Genomic DNA, 27114 nt, shown 5'->3' on the forward strand with positions numbered 1-27114 from the left:
GAGAATAGCATAGGTAATCTTATGTCCCTTTAGCTGGTGGGTACCCCGAGTGGTGTAGCATCGAAGGGGCCTCCAATCCACACACAGCATGCTGGTCATACCCCATCCATAGGTGTGGTCATTTGACCTAGTATAGGATTTTTTTCTTACAAGAAAACAACTCTATTCATAATTTCTGCTGTCAAATGGAAAGGATATACTCATGAGAACTTCTTGCTGCATGGTTAAAGGCAAGGACACACAGGTGGCTTATTCCCCGCTACCCAGCAGGAGCTGCCTGCAGGCTCCTCTGTTAGAATGAGCTGGCTGACTTTATCCTGTGGACAAGGGGTTTGTGCAGCACACGACAGGCCTGAAGACCGTGCTGGTCTCGCAACGTAGGGCAGCAGAGCACAGCACAGGCCTGGGCATACTCAGGTTAACTGCTACGTGGATCACCAACTCCTTGATGTACAGTGGTCTTTCAGTCAGGATTACTACAAGATCTCACTGGAAGCACAACCTCCTCCCATCTGCCTGTGGATTCCATCTTATGTTAAGGTCCTTCAGACCTCCTAATTGCCCAACCCCACATGGGTGAACTTCTTACAGGAGCAGGGGGAGGAATTACCCATGCTTAGGCAGAGTATGGTCTCCATCCCCTGCAACTGGCTCAGTCTCCTTGAGTCTCCAGCAAAGGAGCAAATCAAAAGTATCTGTGTATCTGAGCAACCTAATCTAGTTGAAGATGTCCCTGCTCATTACAGGGGGCCGTTGGACTGGATGACCTTTAAAGGTCCCTTCTAACCCAAACCATTCTATGATTCTGTGATCAAGAAAGGAGAGAGGAACATGGATTTCTTTGTGTGCTAAGCAAATGGAGATGTTGATGGGGAAGTATTTGCTTACAGTCAGTCCCATTGCCACTGGCAGAGATAGGAATTGTCCTCAGCTGCTGTGCTCTGCTCTAACCCCCAAAAGACTTCTCCTGATAAACAAGGATGGGGCGGGAATGACTGTGGGCTTATAGGGTCTGTGGGCAGCTGCTCCTCTCCTGCCGACACACACCACAAATGTGTGCTATGAAAAGCAACCTCACATGGGTCCTCCCTGTGCCAAGTGGGGGCTTATAAGCTGTGGAGCAAAGAGAACCAGACCGATTGCCCACATTAAAAGCTAGAATCCAATGAAGAATAGATGTCTCCACACCATGAGTGACTACTTCAAGATACCAGTGGAAAAGGTCAGTGGAAAGCGAAGTCTGTACATGTCACAGACTGCGGGCTGAGTTCATAAAATGGGTCCAGGGAAGTTCCCTTTACATTGCAGAAGGGAAGTCAGCACTGATCCTATGGCACTGAGAAATGATGAGGTGGATCCGGGAAGGATATAAAATAAGAGTGAAATAGGATGTTGGAAACAGAAAAGCAGGGCAATAAAGGTTAAAGAGAAGATGAGGTAGAGGAAAAAAAAAGTGAAGATGAGTGTACGAGACAGAGTGCACAGAGCAGAGAAGAACAAGAACATGGGGAAGGGACGGGGCAGCCAAAAAAGGAAAGAAAGGGAAGAAGAGTACCTGAGAGATATTAAGCATTTTAGTGCCAGCCCAGTGTTGTTTGAAACATTGTCCAAGATCAGGGCTGGAGCGTTTTCCAGGGCCAATTCTAAAACACGCAATTCTGTGAATCAAAGGAAGGTTACAGAACACAGAAAAATCTGCTCGAGCACGTCCAAAACTATTCTGCCTCTGGAAAATTGCTGTGGAGGGACAGATGAAGACCACATTCCAGAAGCTCAGCTCTGAGTTACAGTTTGCACTGCTGCATTATTAAAAGAAAAAACTATTTTTAGGTTAAACTAACTTGAACATAGATCATCAATTTTCAGCAGAATTTCTTCTCTTTCAAAACTTTTTCATATAGGTGAATCCGTCCTACCAACATTAATAGTTCAAATGAGAACAAAATAACTATGAGGAACTGTCAAAAAAGCAGAAATATGAATAGAAAATAGTCTCCAGGAAAATAATTACTACTGTTGAGAATTATTCCTTACACTTTTAAGTGCAGAGGTTTTTGGATTTATCCTTTCTGAAAAGAGAGTAGTTTTTTTCTTGAGCTAGAGCATTTATTTGAAAGAAAGGAGAATAGATCCCTACATGTTCTTACTGACCAACATACATTTATTACTGTATAATCACAGTGTCTCTATCAAATGGGTGAAGAGGAAACTGTAACAATGTGTGGAACTGAATTGCTTTATGCTCTGAAGTTTCCTTCCTTTAAATCAATTCCCCAGAGATGAGAATGAAAATAGTTTGAAAGACCTACCAGAGCAAGTGAAGACCTGTAGATGGCTTCATACTCACGCTGGGGCACACACACAGTCTAGAGCCTGCCTTGGAGATCAAAGTGGTGCCAACAATACTTCGCCTTTGCAAAGTTACCAGAAAAATTCTGTCATGTTTTTTCTGCAAATGAGAAAAATGTCATGATTTTATTCTAAGTGAGCAGTCTGGTCTGCCCGGGGTCACCAAGTTAAGCACTCCTAGAAGTTCCCCATCCCTGGAAACATTCAAGGTCAGGTTGGACAGGGCTCTGAGCACCCTGATCTAGCTGAAGATGCTCACTGCAGGGGGTGTTGGACTAGATGCCCTTTAAAGGTCCCCTTCAACCCAAACCACTCTATGATTCTATGAAGTTCATTCTGCAAAGCACGTTCAGAATAAGCCTAACATACATTCCCACGCGCAGCCCTTGTGACCAACAGGGGTTATTTCTCTTGAAAAAGAAGCTGGCGCCAGCTGGTGTCAGGGTACATCCAGCCTGCTGGCCACGTATGACTGACAGCTTTATGCAGAGACACTCTAAACGGATAGACCAGTCTTGTCTTGATCCGATCTTGACGGATACTGTGTGCAAACATCAGCTACGGGAGAGAACTGTATCAGTGTAGTCCCTCTGCTAAACTTCCTCCTGGATGTGGGTAAGGGCTGTTGGCACCTTTTCACAAGTACTTATAAGAAGCCAATAAAAACAAGAACTGAACCCCACAACCTTCAAAGAAAAAAACAGAAACCGTTGATTAAGAAGGGACAAAAAGTTCTGGAAAGCCACAGATCTGAATAAATAAGCATCAATTTTATTGAATCATGAATAATTTAAGACTGGTACAATCATCAGCTTTATTCTCCATGACACAGGGGGCGGGGAAGGGGGAGAAACGGGGAGGGTGAGAAAGGGGAGCCATGATCTCAAATAGACCATTCACAAATTCCAATCCTAAATGAGAACTGAAAATTAAATAGGGAGAGGAGCAAATGGAAAACATCATAAACGTACACAAAATACTCAATTCCTAGTTTTTCTCTTTAAAAATGGCTAGAAAAAATTCATCAAAATGCAGCACTTTTAATCAAATATTTACATTTCTATGTTACAATGAAAAAATGTACATCTTATAGAACATATTTCATAAACTGTTCCACTGGAAACGACTAGATCAAAACAGCAACCTTCCATTTAATATCGACAAAGAAAGATTTTTTTGCTTTGTTTTTGTATTTTTTTCTTGAAAGAAAATTGCCACATTTAGACAAAGATTTCATACACATAATATCGAAGTTAAGCATCAACAATGAAATATCAGTTTGCTTCTTCCAAAATGTACAAAAAGGCTAACCAACCCCCTCCCTCCCCTTCCCCAAATAAACCACATCTCATTTATGGCCTGTATCATTCTTGGCAGTTCTGAAGGAAAGAAAATGGTTTATACTTTCAATTTATAACTCAACATGAATGTTGCATAGAATCTTGCATTTCTTTCTTCTTGATTTTTTTTTAAACAAGCCAACTTTGTAAGGAAAAAAAGGCAAAAAAAAAAAAAAAGGAAGCATTTTGAAAAAGCCTTAAATGAGAACAAAGTCACTTAAAGAAAGACTTAATCTATGAAAAGTCTTGATAAAAACTAAGACGTGCGCGCAACAGGTCACCCTGCTTCCCGAAGTTTCAGAAAAGACACTGAATATTGTGATGCTTGAATGACTAGCCTACTCAAAATTGCCTCTCTCACTGTAATCCAAGGTAGTGTCAATAAAAAATAAGAGATAACAGAAATTTCTTCCTGAGCTTAAGCACAGGATTAAACATGAGGAAAAAAAAAAATACCCCGTTCCCCACAAATAAAACACCATTTTAATCATGTCTTATAGCAGTCAGTTAAAGGTTAACTGAGAAATTTTCTAGGATATTAAGTCCGTTTAAAGCCCTAGCCCTGCAACTGGATTTTTTTACAGGCACATGCTCTATCTGCATGGATTCAGTTGGGGGATTAGGTACCAAAATTCACAGTAGTAGCAGGTGAAGTCAGTGCTGGGAAGCGTAATTGTCAAGACTACTGGAAAAATTAACCTCTCTCAAACTCATTATCAGCATGCTATGTATTTGATTCCATACAGATTTATCCCATTTTTACAGTACCAAGAACTGGGTTAGGAACATTGGCTGAGTAACCCTTGGTATTCCATTCAGTGAAATAATGAAATAGAGTTCATAAGGTTTAAACAGTAACAACACCAAGCTCTTCCCACCCCCATCATTAAAATATTTAAATTTTTCTTTTACAATATTTTTCTTAAAAAAAAAAAAAGTCATCAGCACTTAAAAGTTGTAACAGGAGCAGATTCAAGACCAGCTCAGTAAGACAAAGTACAGTTATGTTACAGAAAGTCATGAGGTATAATAAAACGATCCTCTTGAGCTGAGTCACAGAAGCATGAACTTGTCTGTTATATTACTTTAAACCCACAAGCTCTTAAAAAAGTGTTTGTAGTAAGGTTTTTTCTGTACATTGAAGAACCAGCATATTCCTGTAATTTATTAATGACAGCATTTATTATAGTTGAAAAGCTTTTTTTTTTTTTCCTCCTGCGTGGATAAAACAGCTCTTCAGTGATTTATTAGCTGCGGATTGATATGAACCTGAAAAGTTATCTCATTTCCCTCCTTTTTTTGTCACATTTAAACAAATTCTAGTATCTCATACAAACAATATTCACAGCAACTTATGATATTCCAAGAGATGACTTTAGCCCTGTTTCTTTAAATAAAATCCCATAATATACAGCACTAATTTAATCAAACACAATTAGTACAAAATAAGGCATCGCTTTAAAAGTCAGCACCAAAAGATAGCTGGAAAGGCTAGTACAAATCAATATTGAGGAGTGACGCTTTTGCTGAGGTACAGCTGACGTTGTGGTGATGGTGGTGTAAGCATTTGCTTCCGTAAAAAGGAAAGTGCAATTCTCTGGGAGGTGTTCTTGTTCCCCAACAGAAGTACAAGCCTTAACACTGGTAGTGTAGGTGTGTGCGTTCAGAGAGGAGGAGAAATAAAACCAGGTTCACAGCTCTGCCAAAACTCAAAAGCATGGCCCAGCTAAACTTAAAAGACGCAGTACCTTCCCTCCTTTTTTTCCAGACCTGAATACTGCCAAAATACTTCCCCCCCCCCCAATTAAAAAGAAAAATCATGGAAGTAAACGTTGTTACCAGAGTAGCACTGGAACTGTCACAGAGCTGAGTTTTAATTAACCCATTTATGGTTGTGCTGATTGGAACAAAAACTCTGAACAAAACCCAAAGTTTTTAGAAAACAGCTGTAACATTTCATGGCAAGAATTCAAAACGGAAAGTCTGATTAACCCCTTTTTCAGGGGTGTAGCTCACCTCCGTGTACAGGGCTCACAACGCCTGTGCACTGCCGAAGGTCCTTTGGAGCTGTAGGACTTCACGGGGCATGGCCCTTTTGCTGACTTCTGCGGAGGAGGGAAACTCACTCTCATCAGTGTAAATAAATCGGGTGTAATGCCACCGAAGTCAACCGAGTTGCTTACACGGATGTAAGTGGGAAGAGAATCAGGCCCTGACTAGCGAAGGGCTACCTGATCTTTCACTTGTAGTAGGATTGATTGTTACACAGTGTTTGAAAAAACCTGATTTGTTCAGACTGTATATATATATTTATATATTCCTATTTATATATATATCTTTATAAACACACAATGAAAGAAAGCCAAGGTCTCAGACTGGCAAGGGGAGCAGCGCTTTTTCTTTTTTTTTTTTTTTTCCTCTTTTTAAATATTTATTCAAACTTCCCTGTTTTGCAGCTTTGCCTTTATTGAGTATTACTACCAAGGCAAGCGATACGGTTATAGCACCAGAACTGTATGAAGCTGAGTTTAATCCGCAAAGCTGATTGGTAAAAGTCCAGCCCTCACCTAAATGTGTTTGGTCAGAAGCAGCATAGGCAAAGATTTCCTCTCCCCTCTCCTTCTGGACAGTACATGGCACAAAGCTGTTTGCTTCATAGCTGTGAAGTCCCCCCCACTGCCCCCACCCCTTCAAATTTAGTAATGATGATTATTTTTAACATCTTCAGTATCTTAGGCATGAGAGCTTACAGCAACTAAACAAAAGAAAACAAAGGAATAGTGCAGTTCTCATCATCGTCAAAAGAAAAACAATACAAAGGTTGCTTGGGTTGCCTGCACCCAGGTTCAAGACTGACTCCAAGTGTCCTGTTGTTCATGCAGCTCTAATACTGAGATCCCAGCCCAGCCCAGGAACGTGTTCTTTTCATGAGTCTGTGATCAGGGTTCTTGCCAAGTGGGAGAGCAGTAATGGAAACCACCTATTTCTATCTGAGGAGGATCACAATGTCGACTCCAGAGACGAATCGAGGATGTCATCGTGATGGCTGTTGCTGTTAGAGTCACTGTCGTAACTCTGGGGACTTGAGTAGTTGGCTGCTTCTTGCAGTCTCATTAGCATGTTCATCTGCAAAGGCACAGAAGTTCATGATTATTTGTATTCTGAGGTAGAAGGAATATCAACTCCATATGAAAGCTACGGTGGCATTCACTTTGCCAGTGGGTAACAAAGGAAAGGAAGAAACAAGCAGGGTGATTAATACTGAGTCTCCGAAAAGAGAAATTAACTGTAAATCATATTATGGCAGCATGCAAGTTAGTCGTAAAAAGTATGCTTTTCCAGTAAAGGTGAAAATGAGAAGATTGAAGGGATTAGTCCACAGCCATACTCGACAGGATTCTGCAAGCATCCTACCCCTCTTCCTCTGACCCATGGAAATATGGACAGATCAGTCAGAAGAGGCAAATCCCAATGTCCTAGTATCTAGCTTGATATTTGTGTATGTACATATGAGCTAGTAAAAACTGTAATACACATTCTATACTCCCAGCTGTCCAGAAAAATGTAGACCTCAACAGAACAGCTTCAGGGCATTCAGTTTGCACAGCAGCTTCAATAACTGTTTCCCATTGGAAGAAAATGGGTATCTAGTGTTACCTTCAAGCTCAATTTATACATTCTATACAAATACATGTTAACATTTCCCTATATGCTTGTGTGGTATTTCTGATTCATAAATTAGACAGCAGTCAGAGACTATTAGTTCATATATTCTTTGAAAATCTCAGTTTTCACTTGGTGTCAAGCGCACAGCATGTGATTCTGTGATAGTGGCAAAACAGGCTAAATGAAATGGTTCTACTGTGTTATTCAAATATGTGTAACAAGATCACATATTTAATTCCACAGTGTAGAAATTAAGTTTATTATACTTATCCTCAAAACATCCTCAACAAATTAATCTGAAAAACTTCTGCTGCTGTTTCTCGCAAAACTGTACGGGCTTTCTGTGCAAATGCATTCCCCGAGCTGACTTGATGACTTCTCCAGAAACATTGCCTTCTCATTCTAAAACTTTTAATCACTCCTCAGCTGTCCTTTACTTTTTTACTCCTGCTTCTAGTCCCTAGAAACAAGGGAAATGAAGCAGTTCTGCCATTTCAAAAACGAGAGCTTACCAAAGGATCTCCTTCAGCATCACTCACTGGAACTTGTTTGCTGGTCGAGCCTTCCCGTGACATCGAGTAGCCGTCAAAGCCCACGTCTTCAGGCCGCAGCTGTAGCAGAGGAGGCCACTCATGGTGCTGTGGGGTGGCCGCCCAGGGGTAGGTGTCCATTACCCATTTGGCAGGATCCTCCCAGGGCGCTCTCCTCCCATACAACTGGAAAAGCATAAAAACGTGCAAAACATTCTTATTGGTCTGCCATTTCATTCAGTGCCTACCTAACCAAAATGAATGTGCCATGAGTCCTGAATTACAGAAAACACTTCCAAGCAGGGCTGAAAAAAAACCAAATGAGATTTCCCTTACGCTAATGACATACAAAGTTTTAGCTACTTTTAATGGCAACTGATTTGGAAGAGGCTGACCACCTCTTTTAAGGCCGAAGTGCCCTTCTGTGGGCACCAGCTGAAGAAAGGGAGACCTGAAAATAACCTCACTCAAGTTAACTTAAATATTAAAGCCAATACACAAAAGAAGCCGTCAATGTTGACACCTGGATCGCACCAGCAGCTGCCTTATCTACGTTTGCTGTCATCGTGAAACCGCCGTCAGTGGAATGCATAGGAGGAAACGTGAGACCTGTCATCAGGCAATAATGATGGATGTCACAGCAAAAGGTTTTCAAGTCAGGGGAATTTCTTTGTACTCAACCAAGAAAAAGCGCCAGCAGGATTTGGCTATGTTCATGTTCCTATTTCAAGTAAGCAAGCTTTATTTCAAAAACTTTTTCTGTTTTGAACAGACTGTGTTACTGAATCCCAACGTATTCTTGTTATGTTCGGTTAAGTTTGCCTTAATTAGATAATAAATTCATTTTAGTCCATATGATTTTCAAAAGCATAAATACAACTTCAAGTGACTTAAAAATGTTTACTTCTGCTTAATAAATTTCAGCCTAAACATCCTTCAGCAACTGGAGTTTGTCACTGGCATTTTGTCACTTGAATTCAGGGAACTCTCCCTTTCCTGCACAACACACAGGGGGAAAAGCAGTGGTCTAACAAAGAAATTCATCAGCTTTCTAATGGATCCAAGACTATCTCACTTTCCTCATAGCTCTTTATTCCCGTTTTTTTTTGTGATTTTTTTGCACGCACCCATTTTGTTATCCTCCCCACTGCCAAACAGTCAGAGCAAACCTTTGAGCTTTTAAGTGCTGTTCTTCACTTTACCAGAAGTCCCTGGAACATTCTTCCACTACAGAAGCAAACAACTGCTTCCAGTGCAACCAGGTCCCCAAAATGCTGCATCCAAACAGACCGCAGAAGAGTGACTTCATCTAGATACATGGTTAATGAACCCAAATCTGATCTTCCTGCATGGCAGCAGAGTGTTTCTGCAGGTACCCATCAGGCAAGTGCTGTCAGAATGGCACTTTGACAGACATTCCTCGGCAATATTACGAAATAACAACGACTTCCATTCTAAATGATGTCATGTAGTTCACAGCCTATCCCTTTCTTTGAAAATTTGGCTGTGTTAATTTACAGACACCGAATGAAGTCCTTGATTGTACTAAAGCCTCCCTGTAATGGTTACAAGAAACTTAAATTTAAGTGAAATGTAGATGATAGTAGATGTGAATGCAAGCTTTGTCATAGATGACAGCCAAATGCCACGCACAAATCACAAAGTATTAAATTGCTCTAAATACCAGCATCTGCTTTATTCTGAAGCAGAACTGAGCGAGTCCCAGCCCAGAGCAGAGGTGCCCAGCAGATGGTGCTAGGCAATCTTAAACACAGCCTCTTCCACAACCCAAATACTATACTATATTATTTTCCCAGAATAATGTCTTCAAGCTGTGGTAACCCAGATCTCCTACTTTAATCTTGTTCTTGAATTTACAGCAATACATGTCAGTTGGTAAGTGGAGAGGATTTTATATTTTTCACATGTCCTTGCTACCTAGAAAGTCCATGTGGATTCTAGCTCATTTCTGAAAATTAGCTAATAAGTAAAATTCCCATTTCGATATATGAAATCATCACATATCTTCAGCAGATGAGAGACCGAATGACTAACTCACTGTGCCCTTCCACAGCAACCAGTTCTGTCCTTCCCTTTCACGTGTACCTTTTCTAGAGAGCAATTACGGGGGCAAGAATCTAACAGGTTGCTTCACAAAGCACCACAGAGAAATGACTGGCGTACGAGTGACGGTGGCAGGAAGCCGCAGGGATTTTGGGTCCTTTTTTTGCTGGTGCTGCATTCTGTATCGATACACCAAGCAGGAAGAACTGGGGTTTTACATAACCCTCTAATTTTCACATCCCTGTTTTGAAGAACAAAAAAACTCAGCTCCAATGGGAGCAATTATTGTAAGGATCCATTTGGCTCGCTTGTCTTTGACCCAAAATAGTTCTCCAAATGAGAAACAGATATATAAAAATAGCTCAGTTTAGATCCACAGAGATCAGAGTGAAATCAGCAGTCCACCCTTCCCTTCTGGCAGGCAATTTCATGAGAGATGATGTGTTCTCGGAGGAGCCTTTGTGGATGTGGGGGACAGAAAATATCCCAAAATGAAACACACATTTCTAGCATTAGCATGTTAATTAGCACAACTCTGGCTATTCTTCAAGTACTGAGGTCTTATTCTTATCCACAGACTCAACAAAAGAGAAATTCTAGAGTAAACTGAGAAATTATTTAAAGGGAAATGAATTAGTGGAATTTGGGGAAATGGGACTGAAGCGGATACAGACTCTACAGCACAAAGTGAGAAACTGAAATCCTTACATTTGGGATGCAAGCCGTTCGAATAACCTAAGCAAAGACGCAGATATCAGGCAAGCAAACAAAACAAGCAAGCAAAAAGATGGTTTTACTAATTGTTGTTCTTTCTCTTCATTTCTGTTACTGATTTTTCAATGCTTTCCACACCTACTGATCAGCCGATAGGAGAGCTTCAAAACACAGTACAAGGAGCCCAAGCATCACTGTGAGGATCAGTTTTCTCCTTTCCAGGAGGAAACAAAGTCACACGCTTTCCTGTCGCTTGTTTTAGGTCACAAAGATTATTGGCTCCCATTACCTTCCTTTATAGGAAGTTTTATGTAAAATGGTTCTCCTGTTCTATTTCTAGCAAAGTTCCTCTCTGTGTGTTGTACTTTAGGAGCTATCATGTTCCTCACTAAGAGCTTAACACAATCGTCTCAAAGAAAATGAGGTCTCCAGGCACTGACAAATTTCAAAAGGCAAACACAGTTTGCACAAATACATGAATTCTTCATGTATTTCATAGAATTGTAAGGAGCCATTAGTAAAAGCTGTTTTCTATGACAGGGTTGTCTTCTCTCGCTCTCTGTTAATACCTACAAATCTCCTGTATACATAGCAAATGAAACCCAAGGTGGTTGTTAACCAGACAATGTAAAATCCCATTTTATTATTTCTTTTTTTTTAGTACTTCTTCAAGTACTCAGACTGGTGCATCTTCATGATTTCTCCATTCTCTGCAGAGTACTCCCATGCAGACGAGAGCTGAACCTCTACTACAGAAAGGGTAGTGCATAGAAAAGAAACGTAACAAACAAGCAAATCAAAACAAAACCCCAGTATCTTCCCAAAGAAATCTTTTACACTTTTTTAACATATCTTAATGGCAAGGCGTCCTGACAAACACTGCAATGGTGAGCACTAAGCAGTAGCAGAATGGAGAGAACTTTTTCACAAACATGAAGGAACCGTTCTGCAACACAACTGGTTCTCCATGGAGCTCGTACTTGGAGTTATTTCATGTTTCAGAAAGACTTCAGACACAGAGACATATGTGATGGAGAACCTATTCCTTCTGTAAGTAAAATTTCGTAACTGTGAATTATTCTTACTAATAACAAGCCATGTCTTCCTTATAGTTTGAATTCTTCTAGTCCAGACTTGTCAAACATCCACTAGACTTTTTTCCCTGCAAGACTAAAACCGAAGACTCCCACAGACCAAGTAATATTTTAGCTTCCTTTTGAATAAACTGAATAGTTTGAGCTTCTCATCTCTCCTTGAATGCTTCCTGTATCTTAATGATACCCACTGCTTTTTTCTGAACCCTTTCCACTTTATCTTTCTAATAAGTCTTTTTACATACAGAAGTACTATTCTCTTCCTGCCTCTATCAGATGTAATTATAGCTTATGCCCTCAAAGTGGCATTTGTCCTCTTACCAAAACACAAGCTCCCAATGCATTGCCATAATTTCCTATTCTCCATCTACCTTTAGCCCTTTTTCAGTCTTCTAGACTTTCACTGTGATCCACCTTTTTATTTCTGTATGTGTGATCTTATGTTTAGCTTTCATGCATGCAACGCACAGAATTTACCGATATTTGATTATGCTACCTCCAAAAATGTCTTTTAAATCTTGTGCTGCCATGCTTATTCTGTGAACAGAGGCCTGAAGAATAAAAAAAGGTCATTTTTTCCATAGTTGCACGGCAAGTCAATAGCAATCCTCTGTTGAACCCTCCTCCTGATTCCAACATGCTTTGTTGTCGTGGAGACGCTAAGAATTCTGTGGCAACGCTTAAAACTATCCAAATTGCTAGAGTATGAATCAGTTGCTAACTACAGGCAATCAATGATTATTTCACTATGGCCTCTGAAAGAATTATGAAGGAATCTACTAAAAATTTCATCCTGTAGACTGAGAAGTAATCAAAATGTCACTGATACTGATCCTGTCACTCATTAATATGTTTCTCTCGCATACACAGCTTTGTTCCTCCTCTGTTGAAAGATTTGATTTACAAAGGAAAATCCTGCATAACGAAGTTAATGACCACAAACACGTTTTTCAGAGGCACAGTACAACTTTAAGGTGTGCTTCTGGAACAGATTATTGAAAGATACTTGGGTGCCTAACTCCCCCCACTGAAAACATCAGTAGTTTGGCATCAAAGCACCTTTAAAAAAATCTCATCTGGACTTCTAGTGCTTCCACTCTATATTTCAAAATCATTTGATGAGAATAATTCTGACTGAAATGAATGACAATTTAGGTTACATTTTCACAGACATGCAGGTATTCAGTGTGCAAAGGTGTATCTACAGAAAACGTTGTTATTCAGTTTATTCAGTTTTGTCCGATGCTGTGTTGCCTTTTGAATAGATACCATTCAAGACCTATGATTTTTCACTTTTGCCTGCTCACCTGTAGCCCTTCTCTAACCGCCTCCAGAAGATAGGGGATGATGGAGTAGTTCCACAGGTCAGTAAACCAAACTCTAGAACCATCTACATCTATCGGACAGGAGAGGAAGAGCCGTGGACCTGGAAAGGGAAATTCGGGTATTACACTCAAATCATGATTATGATATGCCTCAGAATAGGATCAAACAGCTTCCAGTTCTCTGGAGAAAGCAGCCAAGGATGAGAGAACATAAGTAGCTACCCGGTGAATTGCTCTTCCTGAGAGCTCAAAAATCCTCTGAATTGACTTGAAAAACTATAGCCTTGAAGGTGAAAACAATTAACCAAATTTCATAACACAGTTTGTATCCAGGACTTAGAAAGAAGTCCTTTTTTCTTAGAAAAAGTAAAAAAAAAAAGTTTAGAAACTTCTCGTAAGTTTGCCTCAGAGTACGCTGCCACCTAAAAGTAGGGTTTTAAAGAAACCTTTTTTATCTGATATAGCACAAGGAAACGTACAAGGATGCACCCGATATACAAGGGAATAAAATACATACAATTTATATATGCCTGGGCATATGGGCAGAGCACTTACCAATAGTAACATCAGAGGAGCTGTGAGCCTCCAAGAATTTGTTCAGATGTTGCCAGACCTTGGGAATCCAATCAATAATTTTAACCAGCTCTGCATTTCTCATCCTGCCACTGATCTCTGTTTCAATTAGTTTTCTTCTCAAGAAACGGCCAAGAAAGCCTTTGACCGGCTCAGTGTGGTTAGCACATAGCACCCATCTACGGCAGAACGGCAGAAACGTCCATTATTTCTCTTTTATACTACTGAACATACCTATTCTGGGCTAAATTTCTTTCATTATTTCTAGATGATTATCATGATCAAAATGGGTTACCCCAGTCACATATGTTTCTTAGCAAAAATTATTTTGGAACCATGCGTTCACTAGATGAAACAATTTGTATTGTGCATTGTTTCAGCTTATTTCTCATTCAGTATCTGCTTTGCCTATTATCTTATATAAAATTTGTTAGAGGATCAAATATCTTAACAATCCTCTGAAAAGGAAAAGTTTTATGAACCACAGTTCATAACACTTTAGTAACAGCATCGTAACAAAGCTGGACATGTTAGGGCAGCAACTAGTAGCGAATGGTATTTCTCTCCCAGTTTGCTATTTCAGCTGATAAGAACAGTTTCAGATGACTCAGTAGCCATTACTCCTTTGCCAGCCCACAAACATAAATAAAAAACATGAATAAACAGTACCTGAAATTATGGTGAAGCTGAAGATTAGGTGTTGAGGAGGTGGCTTGGTTCATTGTGCCAATAATATATGGACTATTAAAAAAATAAAAAATAAAAATCAAGCAAATCATACTTGTAAATTTTGAAAAACAACTTTTTAGTAAGATCTCAACATTAAACAAGGTTACTCAAACCTCTTTTGTCAAAGAAGGGTTTTGTAGTTACTTATAACCAAATTCTCTACTGAGAATCTGACTTCTGAGAACATCAAATTCTGAAAACAAAACAGAAATCTCAAAGCAGGAACTTTCACTAAAACTGGGGTTTTAGTACTGAAGATCTACTGCATGAAGTGAATGCAAATTACCCAAAGCCTCTACTACTTTTTTATTACTGATTTCAGAGGAATCGATCATTTTATGAAGTAAAAAACCTCTGAAGTGCTGTCCATAATATGGACGGCCTGGCCATCTCAGTCCACTTTACCAAATTAATCTAGAGTTTGGTTCTGTGATCACATTTTGCAACGGCGGTGGTCTGACGGCAGTACTGAAATTTGGAATGCGTTCCGATATTATTTCTTTACCATTTGTGGTACTTGCAGTTTAGAAGTCCATTAAAGATCTCTCCTAGGGAGCTAACATGATGCAAATTATCCAAAATGATTACAAGAGGCATATCCACAGCATTATTTTCACTGTTACACTGGTCTGCTAGGTTGGACAGGTATTGGCGGAGTTCCTGCAAAGCATATATAAAGAAAAGAAAAAGGACAAAAAAAGAAAAGTTTTCATCATATTCCTTGAAAATCCAGTTAAGATAAATAAGCTACTAGCTTTGTCATGAAATCTAAAGCAAAAGAGCCTGCCATCTTACAAATGCACACATATTCCATGAGAAAACGGAAGAATATGGGTTTCTTTCTCTTTTGTAGGTTACGCTGAAGATTCAAAGACTGTATCAGAAATCCTGTGTGAGGTAAGGGCCTAAAGGGGGGTAAGATGTTCTTGTTTGGTTTGTGTTTTTTCATTCATGCTGTCCTAATCTGACACTCAGAGGCCTGAAATGTATTTTTCTCTCTTGTCAGGAACTTGTTCAACTCGCCATACACCAAATCAAACTTTGCATCCCAGCTAGGTTTGTTGTATCTTCTTGCAACTGTGTGTCTATCAAAACACAGCCAATAAAATTAATCTGGAATAAAGCACCCCTCGGCAGAGGCCAAATTCGGATGCCTTCAGTAACGCCGTGAAAGAAGAATGAGCTTGCGGGGCTGCTGCCAGGTGACTGGGTGTGGTTGAAACGCTCTCAGCAGCTTTAAAGCATTTATTCCACAGCATGTCTCAAATTATACCAGTGGCCTACAACCACAATTTCAACCATCCCTTTCCTCCAGAGGAAAATGTGCCTAAGGCCATCAAATATACAGCATTTTTTTTTTTCCGCCCCCTTCTTTAATCTAGACATTCACTGGAGGTATATTCAGCAAAACCAGCAGCACATAAAAAAGCAGAGACATGCCTTACCGGCGCAGGAATGTGTCTGGACAACAGTCACTCCAAACCCAGTATATGCAGATTAGAACTGCTGATATTTGCAGCTGCAGAAACTCTTGACAGCCTAGAGATGCATTTGAGGGTTTTTTGGGAAAATGCCCACATGCAATAGGGATTGCTTAAGTTGCTGGGAATTTTATGCAGGTGTTTCACTTTCTCAGCAATTCTCAGGCTCCTAACCACTTGAAAATCATGACACCTTTAAGTGTTTAAATACACACCTGGAAGCCTGCTATTTCAGGCCCATAATCAGGTGAATCTGCAGCTCTGAAAATATTAAATATTATTCCCTTCAGGATTAACATAAGGCTTTAAAAAGAAAGATAAGTTTAAAATCAGCTTCTGATGGATTAATAAAGGAGGAGTCTCTCATTTTTCATATATGGTAGCATTCATTGTGCAAGGATGATTTCTGTTTCCTCACCTTACTGGATTTATGGTCCACATTGAAGGTTGCAATAATGCCATCGGCCAACTCCCTGCCCTCTCTAAGGACCATATACTCGGACAGACGGTTTGCTAGGTATGTTTTACCAGTGCCACTGGGGCCAGATAAGATAATCCGTCTATGTTCCATCAGGAGAGAGACATAACGCTGCAGTATAGGCTTTGGGATCAATGATTCAAACACCAGACCGTCCAAACTGTTCTCACAGATACCTGCAACAGGAAAAGATACCTCATTTGAGGGATTCCCAATTTTTATCCAAACTACCTGTATTTTTAGGTAATTACAACTTAGTTGTATGTAGTTGTAGTATTGTAGTTGTAATGCTGCAAAGCAATCCCATTAGTGGAGTTTGAACAAATGAAGATTATTTGAAATGACTAGATAGTCAAACCGTACAACTGAAAAATGTGATTTCGTGAATGTACCTGGGCCCAGTGATAGTAGGAGAAAACCCCAGAATAGCAGAAACAACAGATTTAGATCTGCCCTGACCAAGCTGTTTCTCACTTCAGCTATAAATCCCTTCCCCCCTCTGGTATCCCCCGTGGTCGAGAGGAGCACATATAAAGCTGGTAAGACAAGTGCAGAAGTGACCTGTGGGCTTAGCCTGGATCCTCCTTCAGCTCTCCCAGTGTTCAGAGTACTCAGCTGCATCCTACAGTGTCCAAGGCCCTATGAAAGTTGCCGTACAAATGATTCCAGGCCACATTTTTCACACACAACCCATCCATTTTGCAGTATTTCGCCATGTACCGTACGCATTCATCCAGAATTTACCGGTTTACTTTTGAATCACTAGACACAAAAACGCCAGCTATCATCAACTCCCCCTACTTTCCCAAATGCTTGTAATTAAACTCCTTCTCTGTATGCTGATAGTTATCTCTTCTAACATAAAACTCCTACTGATAAGCATTTACGCAATGTCAGCAGTCACTTTAGGCAGAATTGGCTCGGGGAAAATACACAGTGCTTCAAAATAAACAGCAGAAAGGGAAGTTGGCAGATCACACACAGAAATGTTTGCACCTCAATGGTTATTTGGAATATTAAATATTTATATAGGCAGCTTTATATCTCAAAGGTATATGTAAGTGATTTTCCATAAATTGATTAAATACATTTCTATGTTATTGAAAACTGTTATCACATATGAACCTTCAAAGTACAAGTCAAGGCAATGCAAGTTAAATATAAAATCAGATTGCAGCTTTACAGATACGGCTAGACCTTAAGCAACATTTCAGTTGGGATTTACTATCAGCAGTGTATTCTAAGTAAGTAGAATACCCTGGGTTCACATCAAGCCTCAGTAAATTGAGGTATTTCATGGCTTATTTTTTCTTCCTGCCCACTGATTTGCTATCCAAGGCAATTGATTTTTTACAGCAATATTCAAAAATCAAACTACTTTCATTCAAATGCCACAGCCAAATTTCAAAGTTGAGCTGCAGAGTGTTTGGCAATGCTCTCAAATACTCTACCGTCTGTATGCAGATCTATGCTCGAGATTTCACTGGTCTAGCTTCGAGCAAACTGATGTACATTCAAAATGCAGCGGTTGAGGATTTTTTCCCTCCAATCTAGTTTCATAGTATAGTTTTCATATAAAAATCGTTCTCTAAGAAATCAAATGAGAAACCATATGAGAAATATAAGCATTAAATTCTTATCAGTATGATATAATGAAATTGATGAGAATTCTGAAAACCATACATTTTGAAAAAATCCAGATTTTAAGGTGTCCCATGAATTCTGGGATCCCTCCTTACTGGTGTCTAAGGACGGACTCTTCAGTGAGACCAATCAAGCAAGTTAAATAAAGAATTTTTTTACTCTGCATGAAGGAAATAACAACTATAGCTGTTATAAAGAGGTAATGAAATTCTGAGGCTTTATTCATTTGGAAGGTACTTTGCTGCTCAAACAACTCCACTACATCCCTTGTGTTGTGATGTCTTCTACAGGACAACTCCAGGCATCAGTTCAAGGTACGTGGAGAAAACTGCTGTGTGTGTAATTATTCCTACTGTTACAGGGTGAAAATTTGCTGAATTTATAGACTTAGCATACTCTAAGTGCTGTCTTTATCAAATGAAAATAGAAGGACCAGTAAATAAAAGTCAGAGACGGGGAAGAAGAAACACAATAAAAAGTTTCTACTCCTCTGAGTTTCTTGACACAGCAAGCTTTGATAAAACTGTAATTAGTGAGAAACACAACAGACAGGTCAAGCGTAACTACCTTTGATGGTAACCGAAATAGTGTTGTTTTCTCCAACTAGATAGCCACAGGGCAACAGCTCCGGTGTCTCTGCACTATTAGTGCGTTTGATTTCTCCAATGCTGTAGCCCAGAACACTGTCTGAATTCAGTCCCAGCTGGCTCACGGGATCCACGTGAATGATGTACTCCTAGGGTGAAAAAGGGACACGAAACGTTAGGCAGCATTGAAATCTCTGTGACTTTGTTCTATGCTGTAACAGTAATAATCACAGCAAGTTAAATATTGCTTGGTACCATCAAAATCTAACAGGAGAATTCAAGCACACAGCAAACTGTACTCACTAACCTTAAACAATCGTCTTACAACCCCATCCAGAACATCCCATTTGGTCTTGCCACTGACTCCGATGCAGCCTATGAGGAAGGTGCGAGGCCTTGAATCCTAAAGGCATAGAAATGTGAATTTAAGTTAATAAATAAATCCTAACTGTATCAGACAAGTCTGTTTAATGCAATTAAAATGCTGGCTTCCCCCCCACCCTTTTTTTTTTAATTATAGTGCATCTTTACCACTCTATATGGTGAATTCTGAATGCTACATGAAATCTTTCTTTTCTACTGAACATTTTTTACAGTGTTGGAGTCACAAAACTAAAGGATACTTAAGTGGTACTGATGTTAAGTAAATGGTATTTATTAATCAATTCATGAACAATTAAAAAACCTCTGAGAGGATTACAGCTTAGCAAAAAGACAGAAAGACTCTTAGGAAAATTCTAGGCAGAAAAGTTCACAGCATGTTCATTTTTCCGTGCCTTCACAATCAAATATGTTGCATTTGCAAAATTTAACCTATTTACTTCTAGAAATGCTGCCATGGATATAGAAATCTAAATATATATATAGAAATTATACATGGTTATATGTATATGTAGTTATATTGGTATATATAACAACTTGTGTGTTATATTTGGTATATCCCAGCACTTCAGTTGATAATTTTGCTTCTGATTTCTAAGGCGGATTAAAAAAAACATAACGCACCTCATTTTTCTACTCTTCTATAGCTGCACTCACTGCGAAATATTAATTGAAGAAAAACTAATTTCTATCATAAGACTTCAAGTTCAACTAAAACGTAAGGAATCAGTTCCACGTGGTAACTTTACTGACTGTGAGCACAGTGGAGTCCAACAGAATTAGCGATATAGCTTTACTGTTAATTTGCTTATCCAGGGCTGTAAGTTATTAATGCAAAATTGGTATTTAATGGAAAGATCTGCTGAGTCAACTTTATTTCTGATTACTCACATTTTTGTGTCGTCGTCCCCCCCCCCCTACAAAAGACGTCAAATAATTTCTTAAATACACTTTTACAGGTACTCATAATGTGAGATAGCAAGGTCAGTGCTTGGTAAAGATTGTGTAGTACATTCATGCATGCATTCCACACGAGGTGGGTTGCAATTTTACAATATCTGAAATTTATTCAGGTATTTAGGATTCTTTCAATCAAGAATAGAGAACATCTGAAAGATGTCATTCAAAATGGGAAACTTGTACCAGAGAGGACAACTTGAACTAGAATGATAAGATCTCCCAGTTTGGATCCATTAAGTTCTTGCGGAATATCGGTGCTTACAGCATTTCGGTGCACCTTCTATCTACACACTGGATAGTTTCCGTTATTAGTTAAATTTTTATTGAAGTTTAACAGAAAGGCCCAAGAGCTTTGTGCAGCTTTTAACATATGTCCTGGTTTCGGCAGGGATAGAATTAATTGCCTTCCTAGTAGCTGGTACAGTGCTGTGTTTTGGATTTAGGATGAGAACAAAGTTGATAACACACCGATGTTTAGTTGTTGCTAGGTAATGCTTACGCTAGCCAAGGACTTTTTAGTTTTCCATGCTCTACCGACTGAGAAGGCTGGAGGTGCACAAGAAGCTGGGAGGGGGCACAGCCAAACTGGCCAAAGGGACATTCCATACCATGTGACGTCATGCTCAGTACATGAACTGGGGAAAGCTGGCGGGGGGGCCGCTGCTCGGGGACTGGCTGGGCATCGGTCGGCGGGTGGTGAGCAATTGCACTGTGCATCACTTGCTTTGTGTATTATTATTATTATCATATTATTATTATAATTTTATTTCAATTGTTAAACTGTTTTTATCTCAACCCACGAGTTTTTTCTCACTTGTGCTTTTCCAATTCTCTCCCCCATCCCACCGGGGGTGTGTGTGGGGAGTGAGCGGGCAGCTGCGTGGTGCTTAGTTGCCGACTGAGGTTAAACCACGACAACATATCAGTCTTAAACAGACTTAAACTAGACCCAAGGTGCGGACTAGTCTGCTAATCTCCTTGACACCGAAAGAGTGGCCTGGTTTTCAGAGATACTACTGAAAGGGTTAAATTGTAACGTTATCACCTATACCACTGACACATGGCCTAGTCTAGCAATCCTGTGTTACCGACATGCTTCATGGCCAGTGCTGATGGCACCAACAAGAAACTGTAAAATAAAAAGCTATTGCAGATGAGTCCGTGAGACAACCTGAACTGGCGGCATTGGCTCTCAGCAGTTCCAAGGAAGTGGGGGCTTAGTGCCTTGGCTATCACTAGTGATACACCGATGAACTATTCTGCAGAGAAAATTTTAAAAAATCTTTTGCAAATAAAAGCCTCCAAACCAAATTGGATTTGAATTCTCTGCCCCATTCCAAAGTCACTTATATTTCAAAGCTGGGGATGAAACGTAACTCACCTCCTTCCATTTCATCTCATCCTGAAAGTTGACAACTATTTTGACGTGCCTGCCTCCTTCTTTCCGGGCAGAGCCATCTCCAGTGTCATCTAACAGCATGTCTGTGAACAGAAAACATCAACAGCTTCACAGCTGTATCTTAATAATACTGAAGACTATTCTGGTTTACACCAACATGTCTATTGTAGTCAAACACAACACATCTGGGCTTCACATGCCCAGAGGTAAAACGTAAGAACCAGGTTTACTGACTTCCCTACCAAATATCAGTATCACTCTTAAAAAGTGAAGGCAATTGAAAATTACTAGTCAGTTACTCTGTATTTTCCTTCCTATGATATATCCCCTGGCAAATGTGCATCATTAAATGGCTTTAAACATGACTCTTCGCAGCTGAGGTCATAATTGGACAACTCCGATCTAGGGCGTAGCAGACCTATGACGACATTTTAAAAGAAGGCTTTATGCCAGCTCCTGACATATTTCCACACCTCAACTGTTAATAATTTTCATGCTTTCATTTTTCCATGGCTAACCAAACCAAATCTTCCAAGTGCAGGATAAAACCTGCCCACTGCCTTTCTCATTAAACTCACCGAGACTGGTTGACTCCGTGAGGTTCAAACTGTGTTGAGAGAGACCCACTGAATGTCTTGGAGAGGATGAAATGGAAACCTGAGACTGAGCCCTGCTACAGCTGCCGTGGTTTTCAGATTTCAGCCGATCATTTTCTGCTTTTAATTTTTCAATCTCGCTCTTGAAAAGACAAGTCAGGAGTTAGAAGGCACAGTGAAGATGTACACTTGAAAGAGAGCAACATAAGTAACTGAATAATAAATGCTAGTTTAGCAGAAATGCCATTTTCATAATATTTTAATTTTAATAAATTAATGATTTTAATTATTACAACATCCCTTCTATGAAACTTTTCAAAGTATCCTAGAAAACATAAATATGTGGGAATTCACTAAACACTGAAATGCAGCTACTTTAAGGCAGAGAGCATGGGAACATTTTAAGAGGTTGCTGACAGTCAACAAAATGATATCCCCATTGGTCTCTAGGATTGAACCAGTTACAGCTGCAGCGTTGAGGGCAGCAGAATTCGTGTGTTCAAGTTGACTTTTAGTGAAGGTTCAAGGTTTAACGCTGGCACAAAGCTAGACATAACTTTTAGTAAGCATTCAAAAGCTTCAAATTTACCTTCTTTCAGATCTTTCCTGTGTGGCAGGTTGGCCAATCTTTAACACATCAACATAGACTGCAGTATTTGGGGTGGTTATTTCTTACCTGCATTCTGTTCATCGCCTCCCGAAGCTGGTCAAGCTGATGAGCGGAGCTAAGGGCTTCTAGACGAATATCAGTCAACTTCATCTCCTTGTCTCTTAGCTCATTTCGTAACTGCATGACCGTTTCAGCTTCACTGTCAGTGCATTCAGAAATACTGGAGAAGATTGAAAAATAGACATTGAACGAGACCATTTGTTACTCTTCAGATAGTGCTACTCCATCGTTTATTAGTAAAGGAGGAAAAAAACCCTTTTGTTCTGCAGGAAGCAGGCAACAGTTCTGGCTTACTGGATTAGTGATACCACAAATCAGGTATTAAATAGGTCATGGAAACATTAAAGACCAGTGAAATAAATATGTCTGAGGGTTACTTTTCTTTAATCAGCATCTGAAACAGAATTCTGGAAGTCACCTACTATTGGATAGTCTTAATTTTTTTCATGGCAGTTGCCATAAAGGAAAACTTCTAAAGCCAAAATCTAAATAAATTAAGGGGGTGCAGGCAGTCACAGCAGTTGGTTGGAGATTGATGAGTTTACAGACAGATTTAAAGCTCACCAGGTGTGCACAGCTGGGTTCCCCTGAACTGTTCTGGAGGGCTTTAGAACTCTACACCTATTGAAGCGTGATAAATTCCTGCTCGCTTTAAAGCACTCATGCTTAAAAAGTTTTTGGTGGCGTTTTTCTTCCCTCCTCCCACAAAAAAAGATTCTGGGTGAGTAACATTTCAGCACATTCATAAGTGTATCTATATAAAGATCAACTACACAGCTGCATGCTTTGAGGGAGATTTAATTTAAAATGTTTCTCCCTAAATCAGGTTAATGAGAGATATTTTCCCCACGAAAAAGCCAATAAGCCAAAATACACAAGTTTTACTTGTGCTCTAGCCTTCCCTCAGTTTGCATATTTACTCTTTCCTCCTGTTTAGCCTTTTGGCTTTCACCTCAAGATGAGATGTATGCACATAGCATTTTGACTGATGATAGACGGGATCATCATTTGACAATTTTCTGGCCTTAGATTTCTAAAGCACAATTTGCTGTAGTCACCAGAAACCCACCAAGTTAGGCTCAAGAGACTGAAGAAGCTCTAAAAAAAATTCACGGGGGATTATCTTGTGCTACTAACATTTCATCGTTATTACACGGCTGGGAACTATTGCTATTGTTTTCACCTCTTCATGTGAAAGCAAGTGATGGGCAAAACTTCAAGCTTGGGTACTTACTCAAATGCATTTGACCTGAAATCAGGCTGGAAGCTTCACATGACATCTACAACGTCGTAAGGCTGTCCGGTAATTATGTTTCACAATACTGCCTCTTACAACTTTCTGTATTTATTTATCCTACTCAAGTGACGAAGTTACTGATAGAATTAACAGAAAATCTGTTTTACAAAGTTTTCCAAGCACATTCTAAAATGTGAGTTTAGGCTCAAAACAGTGCGGTAACGCAATGATTTAACTTTATTTCACAGGTGGCCAAAATGAAGCATCAAGATTGCCCGTGACCTTCCCACGAGCATAAAATGAGTTAAGCAGCAGAGCAGAAGTCCTGACTTTTAAGTTTACATCTCATTCTCATACACACCCAAACAGAAGGGTATGGTTTGGTCCTATAGATGAGCCTATACCATAGCTTGCTACTACACCATAGCTTGCTACTACCCAAAGGACACATTTGTTTCTCACTCCTCTTCCCCACCCTGCTCCCGGCTGTGCTGCTGTCATGCCCCCGTGCTTATGCCAGCTCTAGCACTCATCAGTCTGATCAGACCTCTGAGCTGAGCCAGCCCAGCAACCTGGGGAAAACACTGTTCACGTTTCTGTCAAATGACTTTTCACATAATTTTGCAAGTTGCATTGGCTCAGTGGAGTTGTCCAAGAAGTAGCAGAGCCAGCGCAAGGGAAGGACCAGGCACTGGTGGCTGGGCAGGTGCAGAAGAAACGAGGAGCGGATCATCTCCATTCATCAAGCACAAGCCGTTAGATGAGTTCAGCTGTATCACTAAACCACGCTGTGTGATTTCCAGTGAATCCTTACCTTTATCTGAATTTGTCAACTTAATTGGGAACTCATCATTGCGGATTAGTACAATATGGGCTGTCTTTAGCCAACAGAGAAAACAAAATCCCAGACTTGGCCTGGCCTGTTTCATTAACAGCAAGAGATCCAATTAATTCTGCACTCCAAGGTCACCCTGGTTATAAATACTCTTCATACTCAGTATGTTTTGCTGCGAGAGCACCCCAATGAAATATTAAATTATACTACAGTAATGATGCAATGATTTTGGCTTCCTGGACACTAATGCAAAGGTACCGGCTTGGGAGTCAGCTTATAAATCTTTAATTCCCTGAAGATATAAATTCAATTTTTCTGTCCTCTGCCTGTAACATACTTCGACTTCAAACATTCAAAATAGGCAGTAGTTGAAGGTGTGATCTTTGCTCATTCTTTTGCCAGTATGACAGGGTTAAGGATTTTACCCAAAACACTTAGCAAAACACAGCCCCCCTCTGGGAGATAATGTAAGCGATGCTTGGAAGTAGGACTGATCAGTGGCAACAGACCAGCCCCGGTCTACCAGGACAATCCTGTCTGGCCCACTGTGTCTTCTGCTGTGGCCTCATGGTGAAGAGCTGGTTGTAGCATGTAACTGAACAGCTGTCAGACTCTTGTAGTGCTTACACAGATGTGCAGATTCTTAGGCAGAGGAACCAAAGGGGACAGGATGGTGTAGGGTACGTTTTGCCTCTGCTTGCTTCTGTAAAGTGGCCTAGAGATGTCCTGTAAAGCTAGCGTGGAAAACATTGGATCTCTCCGAAGCTTGATTACTTCTCCTTTCCTCTACCAGTGCAGCAAGGTGCCTTCCACTCCATTTTCTATTATTTTCTATTTAAAAATTAAAAAATCACTTACAGAGAATTGGAATGGGAAGCTCTCAGCAATGGTGTTGAAACGGTGGAGGTATGGTGTGGTAGCTTCGGTGAAGAGGGCAACGAAGAATCAGTCATCTCCTCAATATCTGAATGAGAAGATGCTGACTTGGGAGATTTCTTTTTACCGAAAGCTTGCTTAAAGGAGCTGCGTAACTGCAAAAACAAGACCACAACAGTAGGCACATCATTAAGAACGAAACCAGGCAAAAAAAGCCACAGAGTAAAAACTCTAACATGCAAATACTCCAAATGACACAGCCATACTCACATATACTTTAATACGGGTAAAAAAGAATTAAAAAAAACTTCTTTCCCTTAACTATTTTATGAGATTAATAAGGTCAATAGGACTGGATATCAATGCTTCCTATTTTTAAGGTAACTGTTTTACAGCAAATTCTGTTCAGTGCAACAAGCTTTACAGCGATGTTGTAACAACTTGCAGCTATAATGTAACGTGGCTCAGACAAGGTTAATGATGCTGAAATGGTTAGTGATGTAAATGGATGGTTAGCTTTGTATCTCATAGTGTAAAGTAGGTCTTCCTTACCTCATTGACCTGCCGGAAGAAGCGCAAGCAAAAGGAAGTGGGGGAAGGAAAAAAGACATGTTTTAACAGATAAAGCCAGTGATAAGGGAAGTTTTGGATTTCTAAGACAAACATGACCAATAATCAACAAAGACCAACTGTTACTTTAAAACTGGAACCCTCTGTTTTCCAAAACCAGGTGTTTCAAACAACATACGGTCATTTTTTTGCATTACTTGAGGGAGACGCCAGACCCAAATCTCTTAACTATTTGAATTCTATTTTCTCCTTAGCTCAGACAGAATGCTTTGGCTAACAGCCAAGTTAATATTGTGGTTTTCCTTGCAGTAACAGGCATTTCACGAGATGAAAAGACTGAATCTTTTCTACCTACCTGCAGCTAAAATGACCTTTTTTAATGTGACTGCCAATTTCCAAACAACAAAAAGAATGAATATACATGTGATTAAACGGATGTTATCCCGAAGTTACAGTTCAACAGTGTTCAAGAAGCACTTGGACAACGCTTTTGGACAGATGGTTTAACTTTTAGGTTGCCCTTTGTGGAGTCAGGGTTTGCACTTGATCCTCATGGGTCCCTTCCAACTCAGGATACTCTATGAATACCGTTGAACGCTACCGCAAATTACATGTTGTAAACAGGCTGGCTTAATATGAGCTGAAGGTTATTTTTAAACTAGGCAAAGACTCCTCCAGTGAGAAATGTTGAAAATCTGGTGTTTCAGCTCTGAATGGACAGCTGCGTTGTTTCTACATATAACAAAAAGATCTCGGCTGAGAACTTCCTCAGTATTTGTGGAATAAACAATGTGTGAATCAGACTCAACTTACATATTTTTCTCAGTAACTTAGTGATTTAATTTCCAATCTTTATTTTACAGCAATGATGTACTCATTTTTAATAACAACATAAAAACACTGTCCTGTTTCTTCTACTTCATTAAAACTTTATTTATTTCTCTTTATAATAAGGAGATGTTTCCTCAACCTTCTTTAAAAATAGTCATCAGATGAATGAGAAGTGTAGGCTGATG

At 39.8% G+C, this 27114-nt stretch overlaps 1 protein-coding gene across 1 annotated transcript in view; it reads right to left on the bottom strand.

Annotated features, from left to right (window-relative positions):
• Positions 1 to 3098: 3098 nt before the first annotated feature.
• NAV2 (neuron navigator 2) overlaps positions 3099 to 27114 on the bottom strand; it is a 242657-nt gene continuing 218641 nt past the window's right edge. Inside the window, 14 exon segments of the mRNA XM_009334531.1 lie at positions 3099 to 6815; positions 7868 to 8071; positions 13065 to 13183; positions 13638 to 13834; positions 14325 to 14396; positions 14890 to 15044; positions 16284 to 16519; positions 18555 to 18723; positions 18882 to 18977; positions 21297 to 21397; positions 21893 to 22052; positions 22587 to 22740; positions 25511 to 25683; positions 26081 to 26089. Coding sequence (XP_009332806.1) covers positions 6690 to 6815; positions 7868 to 8071; positions 13065 to 13183; positions 13638 to 13834; positions 14325 to 14396; positions 14890 to 15044; positions 16284 to 16519; positions 18555 to 18723; positions 18882 to 18977; positions 21297 to 21397; positions 21893 to 22052; positions 22587 to 22740; positions 25511 to 25683; positions 26081 to 26089 — 1971 coding nt within the window. The 3' untranslated portion in view covers positions 3099 to 6689.

Source organism: Pygoscelis adeliae, unplaced genomic scaffold (assembly GCF_000699105.1).
Source record: "Pygoscelis adeliae isolate BGI_AS28 unplaced genomic scaffold, ASM69910v1 Scaffold171, whole genome shotgun sequence".
In the NCBI taxonomy this organism is placed as follows: domain Eukaryota; kingdom Metazoa; phylum Chordata; class Aves; order Sphenisciformes; family Spheniscidae; genus Pygoscelis; species Pygoscelis adeliae.